This window comes from Struthio camelus, chromosome 1, assembly GCF_040807025.1.
Source record: "Struthio camelus isolate bStrCam1 chromosome 1, bStrCam1.hap1, whole genome shotgun sequence".
Taxonomy (NCBI): Eukaryota; Metazoa; Chordata; class Aves; order Struthioniformes; family Struthionidae; genus Struthio; species Struthio camelus.
Window position 1 is genome coordinate 89,061,765 of NC_090942.1, and position 14,809 is coordinate 89,076,573.

The following is a 14,809-nucleotide window of genomic DNA, read 5'->3' on the forward strand; positions in this document are numbered from 1 at the left end:
CGCCTCTTTCTCCACACGCTCTGCCTTTCACTTTCCCCTCTGTCCTTGCTAAGGACTCCTCTGTCTGTCTGTACTTCTTATCTCACTAACTTCTCACCCCTCTTGTTTTCCTTCGCCCCACCCAAGCCTGAAGGGATTGAAAAGGAAACAGCGCAGAACTATGTGCTCTGTGTAAAAGGTAAGGCCTTCTCTCTCCCTCCTCTCCACTTGTTCTTTTGTGGGGTGAAGGGTGGGATATCCCTGGAGGAGAATGATAGTGCTGTCTCTACAGTCTTCCAGATAGGGTGATATTTCTAGATAATCAACGTATGTCTCCTGATTGCCTAGAAGCTAATGCAGAGAGTCCTAGGGAATGGACCATAAGGAATAAGCATAGGCACCAGAATATAGCCTAGCTGGGATTTAGCATGACTATTTCCATCCCTAATCTCTCATTCTCTGGCATCGGAGAGGTATCCTGTCTTCCAGCTCCCCCAGGAAAAGTCTTAGAGATAAGGTCTGTAGTGCCTAGCAGTGGCTGTGAGTGTTCTCATGCAGGGGCTGCCTCATAGCCAGGGAAAAATGAAGTGTCTAAAGTCAGAACATTTCTAGGAAGGGATGAAGGGAAAATGAAGTTTATCTGGTGTTCTAGTGAGGTCCCTTCCCCACTGGGCATTTCTGGGGGCTGCACTAAAGCTGTTTGGGTCTTGTTTCCCTCTCAGGAGAGCCTGCAAAAGAGAAGGTTTCCCTGTCGCTCCCCTCAAATGTCGTACAAGGCTCAGCCAGAGCATATTTCTCGGTGCTGGGTGAGTGAGCAGCCTTGGAAAGATTTGATGTGAGAAACGTCACTGTACTGTTTCTGCCTCTCTGCCTGATGGTGTTGGCCTCCTACCTCACAGCTTTTTCTCCTAGTTCTCAGCACACCTGCCTTCTGTCTTTTATCACTTCTTTCTCAAGGACTTTCCCTTCCAGTTCTGCTCTTCCTTTCCCCCTTTCTAAATCTCTTTCTGTTTTGAGTTCTCTGCCTTGCTTACCGGTGCCTTAAACTTTCTCTCCTTTCCCTCCTTTTCCTCCTTTCCTTTTCTCTGTCCTTGCTCTGTGTTTCATTCCAGGATCTTTATTAATATACATTTTCTTCCTGTTCTTCTCTGTCATTTCCTGCTTCTCTTGTTCTGTAGCTCCCTCTGATTCTGCCAGCCAGCCCTGAGTTTTGCTAATCTCCTTGTGGTATCTCCTCTTAGGTGACATCCTGGGCACTGCCATGCAGAACCTGCATCAACTCCTCCAGATGCCATTTGGCTGTGGGGAGCAGAACATGGTCCTGTTTGCACCCAACATCTACATCCTGGACTATCTGAACAAGACAGAGCAGCTGAGTGAGGAAGTCAAATCCAAGGCCATTGGATACTTAGTGAGCGGTGAGCTGGGACACAGCTTTTGCTTCTGCTTTGGATTTTTTGCAGAACCTGCCTGGAGTGTTTCTATCAATGACTGCCAGATATGCAAAGAGAGCTTCTCCTTTACTCAGATGGTCTCTGCTGAGAAGCCCCTTCCATACTCTTCCTTCGTTATTCTCTGCTGCTTAAGTATCAGGGTACCAAGTCATTGCATCAGCTTTTCTGTGCTCCCTCATAGGGCTGCAATGCAGTGCACACTTGTCAGATGGCCTGCTACAGTGGCTTGCCTGTTGTAATCAGTGTGCCCTGCCTTTATTCTAAAGGCAGGGATTCCTTCTCCTCATGCAGTAGAAGCTGCTAGGTGTGCAGTGATTGCAGGGATGGTGTTTCAGTGCTTCCTACTGGTTAGGGTAGGACTGACCTACTCCTCTCTCCTTTGCCTTTGCTGATACAGCTGGGTTTTGTTGTTGTTTTTGTTGTTGTTCCCACATCTCTCAGACTTTCTCTGGCATCTGAATCTTGCTTTAACTTTACATTGCAGGTTATCAGAGGCAGCTGAACTACAAGCACCCAGATGGCTCTTACAGCACCTTTGGACCACGTTATGGCCAACCAGGAAACACCTGGTGAGATTTCAGTGTTGCCCATGCCTCTCCTACATGCTCCTCTTTCTCAGCTACACAGTTACAGTAAATGTTGCATGACAGTAAATATGAAATGCAGTTGTAGACCAGCAGGCTTTCTAGAGCTGATATGGCCATTGTGGTGCCTCTCTGTTGATAAAATAGGCTGCATTAGCTGGTTGTGTAGCTGAAGCACCTCTTCTCACCAACAGCTTTGAAGACCATGATAGAGGTAGGCAGAAATAGAGAGCAACTGTGGAAAAAAGGAGCGGGGGTTTCACATCCCAGCTGAAGAAGGCTGAAGAGTTGCAGTGGCAGCTCTTCTAGACTAGAATCTGCTGAGAAAGAGGCTCCATATAAGTGGAAAGGATGATAATATTGACATATTCTCTGCAGGAGAGTGTATGTTGCCAGTGTGACTGCAAAGCTTTGAGTTGCGCCAGCATCTCCTTGCCATGCATTTTTAACTTTGGATAAGGGTGAAAATGGATGCTTTCATCACCTTCTGTTTGCTGTTGGTTTCTGAAACAGTATTTGGGTCCTGACAGAACCTTGGCTTCTCTCCACATACCTTACTCTCTCTCATAGCTGCTTGTAACAGCTCTAACAAAGACTCTTTTAATCGGTTCTTCCTTATCCACAGTTTTACTGACACATCTGGGGAGTTCTGAGAAATCCATGAGACATAGATTGCCAGTGCAGGAGTCCTGCCAGCAGACCATGAGCTTCCAGGAATTTAATTATTCTCCTCTGTCATTTTGACTTTTATTGTCATGCAGATGCTAAGCTAATTGACATGCGATTACTTGTTTTTTCCAGAGAGACTTGTTTAGATATATATCAATGTTCATTGTCCTTCTAATTGTAATGTCAACACATAGGGATCACAGGGTTTTATGAGCCCAGAGAGAGAGAATACATCAAGGCAAGAAACACTAGACAGTTTTTTTGAGGTGAAGATATAATATATTCTTGTGGTACAACTCATCAGGCCTTAATTCTCCAGGCCTTCTTGCCTTCCTCCAGACAGGTGATGCCCATGTGGACCCTTTCACCTAAGACAGATACAGAGCATCGTCAGGCACTCTCACTGCTCTCTGTCCTTACAGGCTCACGGCCTTTGTCCTCAAGTCCTTTGCCCGGGCCCGGCCTCACATCTTCATAGATGAGAAGCACATCCAGGATGCCTTGGTCTGGCTCTCCTACAAACAGAGGGAGAATGGCTGTTTCCACAGTTCTGGAACACTCCTGAACAATGCCATGAAGGTAACATATTTGCCCAGTCAGCTCCACACGGGCTTTGTGATGCTGGAACTTGCCAATAAGTTAGAGGGGTCCAGTTGAGATTCTTGACCGTGTAAGTGGATGGGGAATTCTCATGCCCATGGCAAAAGTGAAGGAATCAGAAGCCATCCTGTATGCAAGCCACGATAGGAAGGAGAATGAAGGCAAACCCACAGTACATAAATGGTATTGACACCTCCATGTGAGCTGCAGGGGCAAGGAGATGATCTAAGGGTCTACAGTGCAGAGTAGAGTATTCCAATAGAAGTAGGAGAAGTGACTGAAAAGGAAAAACTGTGTGGCGTCAACATATGCCATTGTGGTTCCCCACAGGGAGGAGTGGACAACGAGGTCACGCTGACAGCCTACATCGCTATTGCATTGCTGGAGATTCCTCTGCCTATAACTGTATGTGACTGCACCCCAGCCTGAGACACTCTATGCTGGCCCAGTACAGGCCACTACCTGTTCCATAACGGAAAGATGAGGTGGTTACTGGGTCCTGTGATATGAAAAAAGTGTGATGTCACTTTTGGCATCCCTAGACACCATGGTACTGTGATTGTTCCTACACCTCATTCTGGCAGATACTTCCTCAATATCCTGGGGAACAATGGATTACAAGTAAGCCACAAGCCTCATTTCTCTCCCGCCTTCCAAACACTAGTTATCTCTTCCCAGCACTCCGTGGTGCGTAATGCTCTGTTCTGCCTGGAGACGGCAGCAGATGAGAAAGGAAGCCATGTGTACACCAAGGCACTGCTGGCCTATGCCTTTGCCCTGGCCGGGAAGGAGGAGAAGAGGAGGGCGCTGCTTGGCTCACTTGAAAAGGAAGCCGTGAAAAAGGGTGAGTGCTCCTAGTGGGACATCTCTTTCTTCCAGCCCACTGGCCTCACACCTTCCATTGATAAAAATGGCAGGGGGTGGGTGGGGAAAGCTCTCGAGGAGGTGACGTACTTGTGCAAAGACACAAGTCAAGCTGGTGTCGTGCTAAACGGTTATATTTTTGAAAGAAACCCTCTCAGTTTTCAGTCCTACATCTCTGCTCTGAGGAAGGTGATCATGAAACACTATGCACCATCCTCATCTCTGTTGAAAAGGAGGGTAGCTCTGCTAGCATCTCACCTCAGTCAGGGCCTCTTGTCACACCAGGCACTGCTTAGCAAATGAACGCTCCTTCCAGTGGACCTGCTCAACACGGAACAAAGTTTACCTTGCACAGCATAAGAGAAAGTACATCAGAGAAGAGCTGCGTGTGCTGAGGGAGAAAATCATTATGCAGGTCATTTCAGAGGTGCTGGTGTAAGCTCTGAGTGTTCCAGGGAATCGTGTAACAACTCAGAACCACCCCGGTAAAATCAAGTTGGAGAGTCTGTTTAGCCAAATGTTGAGTAGCATGATTGTGAAGGAAATATCACCATTCCTTTTTTTGTCTCCTCTCCATACTCCCTGCCTCCTGTGAAGATGGGTCTGTTCATTGGCAGAGGCCTGGGAAAGAGCCAGCGGTTGATCTCCCATACTATCACTACCGAGCTCCCTCTGCTGAAGTGGAGATGACAGCCTATGTGCTCCTTGCTCACCTCACTGCACAGCCAGCACCTTCCCAGGATGAGCTGTCATTTGCATCACTTATTGCAAAGTGGATCAGCAGTCAGCAGAATCCCAATGGAGGCTTCTCCTCCACCCAGGTGAGCTGCTTCCCTCCTGCAGCCTCACACATCAATGTCAGAAGATAAGAAGTGTGCGAGCATGGTGGGAGCATGGTAAGGTATGCCAGGGTGGGTGCTATCTCCCTGTGGTACATACCATGATTACCAAGTTTCCAAGAGGCTAGAGGCTGGTATTTCAAGAAGCCCCCCTGGGAATGACTGATATTGCCAGTAACGACCTGGCTTTCTTGACACAGTGGGGCAGAAAGGTAGAGGCATGAGGGACCTGTTTCTGTGCCTTTGGAGGGAACTCCCACTACAGTTTATTTGTGCATACAAAGTTGTTATTTCACCCTAGATGTTGGTGGAGTGTGAGAAAAGGCTTCTCTGAGCTCCACATCAGGGAGTTCAGGGAACACGTACCTACTGTGCAGAGGACAAAGGAACAGAATGGAAACATGCAAAAGCTGATCTTCCTGTCTCTCTTTTTCACTTAAAACTGGAGAAAATCAAGTATGGAGAGGAGGAAACATGCTGACAGCAAAGGACAGGCCTACGGAATGGCTAACTGTGTTCCCCTGGGTGCTGTGACCCACTTCTTGCAGGACACCGTGGTGGCTCTCCAAGCCCTGTCCCTGTATGGAGCTGTCACCTATGCCAAGAGTGGAGCATCTTCCAAAGTGACCCTGCGATCTGGAGGGGACTTCCAGCAAGACTTCCAAGTGGATCCCACAAACCGGCTGCTGCTCCAGCGCATGCCACTGCCCACAGTGCCTGGGGAGTACAGCACAGAGGTGTCTGGTGAAGGATGTGTCTACCTGCAGGTGAGGGTGATGGGGACAGGTGCTATCCTGGACCATGGGCTATGAGGGGAGCCCATTTCCAGGCAGAAGTCAGGGAGAGGGCAGAAGAGAAAGAGGAGAAGGGAGGAGTGAGAGGGAAGGCTCTGGGGAGAGGGAAGAGGAGAAGAAGAGTAGAGGTATGCGGAGGTGAAAGAGTGGGAGGGAAAGAACAGGGAGCTTGGAGTAGTTGTAAGAATGGGCAAAGTGGGGAAGGCTGGGCAGGGAGAAGGCAGTCTCTCTCACACGTGAGCACACACACGCTCACACAGTTGCTGGCTCTCCCCTAGACAAGCCTGAGGTACAACGTGCAGCCCTCGCAGGAGAATGCACCCTTCATGCTCCAGGTGCACACGGTCCCAGAGATGTGTGATGACTCGAAGGCTCATAGGATCTTTGACATAGCCATAAATGTCAGGTAAGTCTACATTTGGCTCTGAGATTCCTTGAGAAGCCGAGAGAGCTGGAGGGAGGTCTGGTGGCCCAGGGTGAGCCACATGGAAGCCCTGGATGGGCAGGGCACTTCCTTGGGAAAGCGAGCAAGCTGGGAAGCAGCTGGGCTGGGTGGAGAAGTTGTGTAAGATGGGGTTGTCTGGCACTGGTGGAGCTGTGTGGGGAGCCTAGGGCTGGGCTTGTAAGGGGGTGCATGGGTGATTGGGGGGGGCACTGACAGAGCTGAAGAAGAAGGTGCTGGACTTCCAGGAAGCAGAGGGATGTCAAGTTATGTGGGAAAGGGGGAAGTGTCCCAGCTTTGACCTGAGGTGCACTACATCTTTGTTGCGTGCTTCCTTAGTTACACTGGGGAGCGCAATGTCTCCAACATGGTGATTGTTGATGTGAAGATGCTTTCAGGATTCATCCCTGTGAAGTCCTCAGTGAGGAAGGTACGTGCCTGTGTGGTGTGTTTTCTCTGAATGAATGTTCCCCTTACACTCTTTTACCCAAGAAACTTTGAATTCCTTGTTTTTTCCAAGACAAATTCCAAGAGTCTGGATGAGACTAGGCCACTGCAGGACTGGTATCCTCTTGACCTTACCTCTGTTCCTTGCACATTTCCACTGTGCAGAGGTTCTCCTTCCACGCCTGGCTCAAGGCCAGCACAAGGGGAGGCAGCCAACAGAGGCAGCAGTTTGCGCAGCAGTGTCCGGGCTCTGCCTGGGCCTTTTGTGGGCCTTGTTGGAAGTTGTGGAGGCTTTCTGGGGAGCCCTGAGGAACTAGACAGTGCTTGCTGCTAGCAGGAAGGGAGAGCTAGGCAAGGACTCCTGCAGGGGGCCTTGACTTCACTCCTCCTGGGAAGTTCTAGCTAGGTGGGGCTGCTGCTAACGAGCTCTCTGGGCTGCCCTGGTCAGAGGGAGTTGGGGCTTTTGTTTCAGGTGGCTCCTCATTGGGTGGGTCAAGCACCCTTGTGAGTCACTGCTGGGCAGAGGCCTATATAAGAGCCAGGCCCAGAGCGCAGCCAACAGAGGCAGTGAACAGACGCAGCAGTTTGTGCAGCAGTTCACGCAGAAGGGCGCCAGAAGGCAAAGAAGGCACCTCTCCATTTTGCACAGTGGTGTGTCCTTCCCCGGGCACGGTCATGACACGCTGCAGAGCATGTTCCCCAGTGGCTGTTGGAGGTGCTGCATCAGCTGTGTCTGAGGCTTCAACCCAGACAGACCCTCAGACAGCAGATGCAGCTCTACAGGTGTCAGGCTGCAGGGAGTGCCTGGGACCTCTCTGTGTGGGGCCTGGGCTGACAGTCAGCTCTCCTGCGCGAGATGTGCTGTCGTTGACCAGTTGCATCACCAGATAAAGGAGTTACAGGAGGAAGTTAGTAGGCTGCGTAGCATCTGAGAAGATGAGCAGGAGATTGACAGGGTATTCTTGGAGACTGTGCAGCTCCAGGAGTCCCCCTCCCCCCCCCCCCACAGCGGAGCTGTCAGAGGGCTCTGTACTGTGTGTAAAGGTACATCATAACACTGTTGAAGAGGGCTGGAAGCTGGTGACCTCTCGTAGAAGGAGAAAGGCTCTTGCTCCTCCTCAAGACTTACCCTTGAAGAACAAGTTTAGCACCCTCCAACCTGAGGAGGAGCTGGGCACGACTCCAAGGGAGGCAACTGGCCTGTCAGAACCTGTGCCGTGCAGGAACCCCCGGAAGAAGTGGCGAGTGATTTGTTGTGGGAGACTGCCTGCTGCAGAGGATGGAGGCACCTATCTGCCGACCTGACCTCTTGTCCAGAGAGGTTTGCTGCCTGCCAGGGGCTCGAACAAGAGCTGTCGTGGAAAGACTGCCAAGGCTTGTCCATGCATCAGACTACTACCCTCTGCTGCTCTTCCGTGTGGGCGCTAACGACACGAAAGGCAAATTGGAAACCATCAAACGGGACTTTGGAGCTCTGGGGATGGTGGTCAAGGGTCTGGGAGCCCAGGTTGTTTTCTCCTCAATCTTGCCTGTGAGGGGAAAGGACAGGAGGAGGAGTAGACGAGTTTTCCAAGTTAACAACTGGCTGCGCCGCTGGTGTTGGCAACAGGGCTTTGGTTTCTATGACCATGGGACCCTGTTCGAAGATGGGCAGCTGATAGGGAGAGATGGGATCCACCTTACCAAGCGGGGCACACGCGTCTTTGCCAACAGATTGGCCAGCCTGGTAAGGAGGGCTTTAAACTAGGCAAGACGGGGGAAGGGGAGTGGTATAGTGGCAGGAGAGTCAGTAAAACACCGCTCGAGTCAGGATGCCTCCAGCGGGTGCATGCAGCCAGGGGAGACAGCATGGAACATGGCTATGGAGGATCCTCTTGCACCTCTCCTGGGAAACCTGCGTGCTTGACTGGCTCTCTGAAATGCCTGTATAGCAATGCGCGCAGCATGGGGAATAAGCAGGAAGATCTGGAGATCTGTGTGCGGTCGCAGGGCCATGATCTCGTTGCAGTTACAGAGACATGGTGGGATAGGTTGCATACCTGGAATACTGTCATAGATGGCTACGTGCTTTTTAGGAAAGACAGGCCAGGAAGGCGAGGTGGTGGAGTTGCTCTTTATGTGAGGGAGCAACTAGAACACATGGAGCTGTGCCTTGGGGTTGGTTGAAGAGCAAGTTGAGAGCCTATGGGTAAGGCTTAAAGGGCAGGCTAACATGGGTGACACTGTTGTGGGGGTCTACTACAGGCCACCTGATCAGGAGGAAGTGGTCGATGAGACCTTCTACAGACAGCTGGAAGAAGCCTCACGATCACAGGCCCTGGTTCTCATGGGAGACTTCAACCACCCTGATATCTGTTGGGAAGACAGCACAGCTAGGCACAAACAGTCAAAGAGGTTCCTGCAAAGCATTGATGATAATTTCTTGACTCAGGTGGTGGAGACGCCAACGAGGAGAGGTGCAATGCTAGACCTTGTACTAACGAACAAAGAGGGTCTAGTTGGAGATGTGAAGGTTGGAGGCAGCCTTGGCTGCAGTGACCATGAGATAGTGGAGTTCCCGATCCTACGAGGAGGGAGCAGGGCAATGAGTAGGATTGCAACGCTGGACTTCAGGAGAGCTGACTTTGGCCTCTTCAGGGACCTACTTAGGGGAATCTCGTGGGGTAGGGCCCTAGAAGGAAGAGGGGTCCAAGAAAGCTGGTTCATATTCAAGCGTCACTTCCTCCAGGCTCAGGATCAGTGCATCCCTCTGAGGAAGAAGTCCAGCAAAGCGGGCAGGAGACCTGCATGGATGAGCAAGGAACTCCTGGCCAAACTCCAACAGAAGAAGGAAGTGTACAGAATGTGGCAAAGGGGACAGGCCACTTGGGAGGAATACAGGGACATTGTCAGAGCGTGCAGGGATGCGACAAGAAAGGCTAAGGCCCAGTTGGAATTAAATCTGGCAAGGGATGTCAAGGACAACAAGAAGGCCTTCTTCAAATACATCAATAGCAAAAGGAAGACTAGGGAAAACGTGGGCCCGCCGCTGAATGGGGCAGGTGCCCTGGTGACAAAAGATACAGAGAAGGCAGAGTTATTGAATGCTGCCTTTGTTTCAGTCTTCACTGCTAAGGCCAGTCCTGAGGAATTCCAGACCTTGGAGACAAGAGAGGAAGGCTGGAGAAAGGAAGACTCTCCCTTGGTGGAGGAGGATCAGGTTAGAGATCTTTTGTCCAAACTTGACATCCACCAATCCATGGGCCCCGATGGGATGCACCCACGAGTGCTGAGGGAGCTGGCGGATGTTATTGCTAGGCCACTCTCCATCCTCTTGGAAAGGTCATGGCAATCAGGAGAGGTGCCTGAGGACTGGAAGAAAGCCAGCGTCCCTCCAGTCTTCCAAAAGGGCAAGAAGGAGGACCCAGGGAACTACAGGCCGGTCAGCCTCACCTCCATCCCCGGGAAGCTGATGGAACAGCTCATCCTGGAGGTCCCCACTAAGCATAAGGAGGACAAGAAGGTGATCAGGAATAGTCAGCATGGATTCACCAGAAGGAAATCATGCTTCAACAACCGGATAGCCTTCTAGGATGGAATGACTGGCTGGGTAGATGAGGGCAGAGCAGTGGATGTTGTCTCCCTGGACTTGAGCAAAGCTTTTGACACTGTCTCTCATCCCATCCTCATAGGTAAACTCAGGAGGTGTGGGTTGGATGAGTGGACGGTGAGGTGGATTGAGAACTGGCTGGATGGCCGAGCTCCGAGGGTTGTGGTGAATGGCGCAGAGTCAAGTTGGAGGCCTGTAGCTAGTGGTGTCCCGCAGAGGTCAGTCCTGGCTCCAGTCTTGTTCAATGTATTCATCAGTGACCTGGCGGAAGGGACAGAGTGTACCCTCAGCAAGTTGGCTGATGATACTAAACTGGGGGGAGTGGCTGACACACCAGAGGGCTGCGCTGCCATTCAGAGGGACCTGGAGAGGTTGGAGAGCTGGGCGGAGAGGAACCTCCTGACATTCCACAAAGGCAAGTGCAGGGTCCTGCACCTAGGGAGGAAGAACCCCAGGCAGCAGGACAGGCTGGGGGCTGACCTGCTGGAAAGCAGCTCTGCAGAGAAGGACCTGGGAGTGCTGGTGGACAACAAGTGAAGCATGAGGCAGCAGTGTGCCCTTGTGGCCAAGAAGGCCAAGGGTATCCTGGGGTGCATTAGGCAGAGTGTTGCCAGCAGGTGGAGGGAGGTGATCCTCCTGCTCTACTCAGCCCGGGGGAGGCCTCCCCTGGAGTACTGTGTCCAGTTCTGGGCTGCCCAGTACAAGAGAGACATGGCACTACTGCAGAGAGTCCAGCGGAGGGCTACCAAGATGGTGAGGGGACTGGAGCACCTCTCCTATGAGGAAAGGCTGAGAGAGCTGGGCCTGTTCAGTCTGGAGAAGAGAAGACTGAGAGGTGATCTGATCAACGTGTATAAGTATCTGAAGGGGGGAGGGGGGTGGTTGTCAAGAAGATGAGGCCGATCTCTTCTCCGTGGTGCCCAGCAACAGGACAAGAGGCAACGGGCAGAAACTGAACCACAGGAAGTTCCATCTAAACCTGAGAAAAAAACTTCTTGACTGTGAGGGTGACAGAGCATTGGAACAGGTTGCCCAGAGAGGTGGTGGAGTCTCCTTCGCTGGAGATATTCAAAACCCGTCTGGATGTGATCCTGGGCAATATGCTCTAGAGGACCCTGCTTGAGCAGGGGGGTTGGACTAGATGATCTCCAGAGGTCCCTTCCAACCTAAACCATTCTGTGATTCTGTGAATGTGTTGAATGCAGGAAAAATCAGGAATGCAGGAAAACTTTGTATCACTGATGGGCATCCCAATGTTCACTGTGTCCAGATACCTCACTAAAACCATTAGCTGTGCACATCATGTTCAACTGCCTATCACACATTGGCTTGTAAGTTGTTCAGGCCTTGGGTCATTGTGTGAGATGCTGAGGAAATGAGTGGTCTGGAAAACAAAGGAGACCTTGATAAGACATTGCAGAACTAGCAAGCGAGAAAGACTCTCTTTTCATTCAGTCCGTCCACTGTGGTGTCTGGACCAAAGCTCAGTTCCGTACTAGAGCCAGGCTGTACTTTGATGAAGAGGAGGCCTGGGCATTATAACAATGAGAGGTGCACCAAGGAGGCAGTTCCTTGCCTCCCAATCAACTTAGTTGATTCCCTCATTACCCCCGTGTCTCATGTACAGTGTGTCCCACCCATAAAGCTCTGCAAGGGGGTACAGGGAGACCACCCTCAACTCAGTACCATCTTTCTCTTCTTTCTTCAGCTGGAAGGCAACCAACTTATTGAGCGCACAGAATTGAGTACCAACCATGTCCTAGTATATCTGGAGAAGGTGAGCATATGTCTGGTTCTAGGATGGGAAAGGGAAATGCATACCTTGGGACACTTGGCTGCTTGGGGCAGAAGATCTAGGCCTAAAAAATCCCAAGCATCTACTAAGAATATGAATGAATCTCACATGAATTTTTAACCCTTCCTAGCCTTACTGGTACCTTCCTCCAAACCCTCAACATGCTTTCCCTCTGCCCCTGCACATAGATCAGGCTCTGACCTCCCCCCCAGCCAGAGCCTCTCCCACTGTGGGGAAGGGCCCAGGGCCAGGCCTGCAGCCCCATGCACAACCTTGGGCCTGGGACGCTGGTGGCAGGGAAGAGTGAAGGAACCTGGGGCAGATGTAGAATTGACCGTGAGTCTCCACCCCTTCCTTTCCCCAGCTGAGCAACACGACCCTGAACTTCTCCTTCACGGTGGAGCGGGACATCCCTGTTCAGGGCCTAAAGCCAGCTCAAGTGAAGGTCTATGACTACTATGAGACAGGTGAGTGTTGGGGTGGGAGGGTACCCACGGGAGTGAGTCCTGGACATAGGCCATGCTGAGATACACAGGAGCTTTTGGGACATACAGCTGCCCCTGGCCTCAAGCTCTCCATCAACCTCAGCGCTTTCCCACTCTGCCTCAGCAGTGCTTTCTGAGAGCAGGGGGGCCCCTGGACTCTACCAACCTTCAAACCCACAGTGCCAACAGCCCAGACAGATGGAGGCAACCACCCTCCTCCTTTCTGCTCCTGCCCAGGCAGGGCTCTGCAACGATAATGGGGCACAAGTTTGGGCAGTGTGGGTAGTATGTGGATCCCCACATGGCTGTCCTCACCTGTGGGAGCCACTGTGCAGCTGTCCTCACCTGAGGAGAAGGTGAAGGCCATGGGGTCCTAGGGAGGAGGCCATCCTCTCCAGCCTTCAGACTCTCCCCTTGGGATCTTGGTGCCTGTAAGCCTTTCATGCCTCCCCAGGGAAAGGAACCAGGCCCTGAGGTAGACCCAAGGAAGCTAGGAGGAGTCCTGTGTTCAGATCCTGCCCCAGATTGCAACCATTCCAGGGCGGATGCTGCGTCTCCTTGTGCTTCTGTTTTCCCAGCTGCTACATCAGGGTGACAGAGACAGAGACCCTCTGTGTGCTTGAGACAAGGCCTCAAGGCATAAGGCAGAGCCCTGCTGGGGCTGACTGTGCAGAGTTGCTCTGCCTTGCTGCCGCGGTATCCGGATGGGGCTGGGATTGGGGCTCCCTCCCCCCAGGGCTGGGATCTCTGCAGGGAAGTCAGGGATGGTGCTAGCTGTCCGCTGTGGGGCATGGAAGAAGTGTCTCTCTGGAAGCCCTCTGCCAGGAATGCTGAGGGGGTCTGACAGCCCTGCTCTCTCCCTTCCCTTGTGTCTTCCAGATGAGTTTGCTGTTGAGGAATACAATGCTCCCTGCACCACAGGTAGAGTACATAAGAACAACTGAGGTGTTCCAGTAAGGGCTACTGCTGGTTAGTTTGTGTAAGAATCTGTGCAGAGCGTGGGTTTCCTCAGCCTGGGTAGAATCTCAAGACTTCTTTCACCATGCCCACAGCAGGCTCCTAGCACACCTCAGTGCAGAGAGGTAAATTAAATCCACCTCCTCATGTCCTGTAAAAGGTTAGATAGAAATTTGGTTTTGGTTTACTTAGGCTGGCAATCCGAGTGTTATTTTCTTCAGTCGTACAGAGCTCCTTGTTTTTTCCTGTGTCTTTGTGTCACATTGTACAAGTAAGATTGAAGTCTTCCTTGGCGCTGAATATGACACTCAGCTTTTAAGGATCTGCCCTTTCCTTGGCCACTTTCACCAATGCTGTGGACACAGAAGCGTCTTAAACATCATCTCCCAAGCATTTTGGTGAAATGTTGAGTTTATTCACATCTTCAGTTGGGACCTTTCAAACTCTGCCCTGGGTGTTTTTTGCCCTTTGTTGGAGAATCCACATGTTGAGAGAGGACATATGTACTTGATTAGCTCATACTCTCCAGAGCAGAGCAGTATCTGCCTCCGCTCCCCTCCCTTCTCTGTAACATGGATATCTTGAAAGTAACCAGCCATTCCTATTATGTTATCTGTCTGGGACCAGGCATTTTTTAGGTGAAGCAAATCCCCAGACTTTAATAGGTCTTGAACTTATGTAACATGCAAGCAGGGGCCACTTAAACATAGGGAGGATGTCCAGGGTTCAGAATACTGTTTCTCAGGAACCTTCTCTCACTCTGTCCTTTTCTCCACTCCAGCCAAGGCTGAGCAAGGAAATGCCTGATGAGCAATCTTGTCTGAGTCCTGTTGGATCAGCTGTCTTATCTATGTCCCTAAAGGATCCTTTTGGTAAGGTGGCCTATTGAAATACTAGAGAAGGACACCTCAACACCAAAAAAAGAAGTAATACCATAAATAAATTAAGTCTTGATTCTCTTCAGCTGCCTCTGGCCTTGTTTTTTGTTAATGAGATGTCGTGCAAAGACTGCCAAGGCTTGTCCATGCATCAGACTACTACCCTCTGCTGCTCTTCCATGTGGGCGCTAACGACACGAAAGGCAAACTGGAAACCATCAAACGGGACTTTGGAGCTCTGGGGATGGTGGTCAAGGGTCTGGGAGCCCAGGTTGTTTTCTCCTCAATCTTGCCTGTGAGGGGAAAGGACAGGAGGAGGAGTAGACGAGTTTTCCAAGTTAACAACTGGCTGCGCCGCTGGTGTTGGCAACAGGGCTTTGGTTTCTATGACCATGGGACCCTGTTCGAAGATGGGCAGCTGATGGAGAGAGAT

At 51.2% G+C, this 14,809-nt stretch overlaps 1 protein-coding gene across 1 annotated transcript in view; it reads left to right on the forward strand.

The window, feature by feature from the left end:
• Positions 1 to 14,461, forward strand: part of LOC104146506 (alpha-2-macroglobulin) — a 36,659-nt gene extending 22,198 nt beyond the window's left edge. Inside the window, 15 exon segments of the mRNA XM_068955797.1 lie at positions 127 to 178; positions 702 to 785; positions 1,221 to 1,397; positions 1,918 to 2,002; positions 3,109 to 3,265; positions 3,617 to 3,691; positions 3,965 to 4,130; positions 4,748 to 4,971; positions 5,538 to 5,756; positions 6,062 to 6,189; positions 6,565 to 6,655; positions 11,970 to 12,038; positions 12,421 to 12,523; positions 13,421 to 13,462; positions 14,280 to 14,461. Coding sequence (XP_068811898.1) covers positions 127 to 178; positions 702 to 785; positions 1,221 to 1,397; positions 1,918 to 2,002; positions 3,109 to 3,265; positions 3,617 to 3,691; positions 3,965 to 4,130; positions 4,748 to 4,971; positions 5,538 to 5,756; positions 6,062 to 6,189; positions 6,565 to 6,655; positions 11,970 to 12,038; positions 12,421 to 12,523; positions 13,421 to 13,462; positions 14,280 to 14,305 — 1,698 coding nt within the window. The 3' untranslated portion in view covers positions 14,306 to 14,461.
• The last annotated feature ends 348 nt before the right edge of the window (positions 14,462 to 14,809 follow it).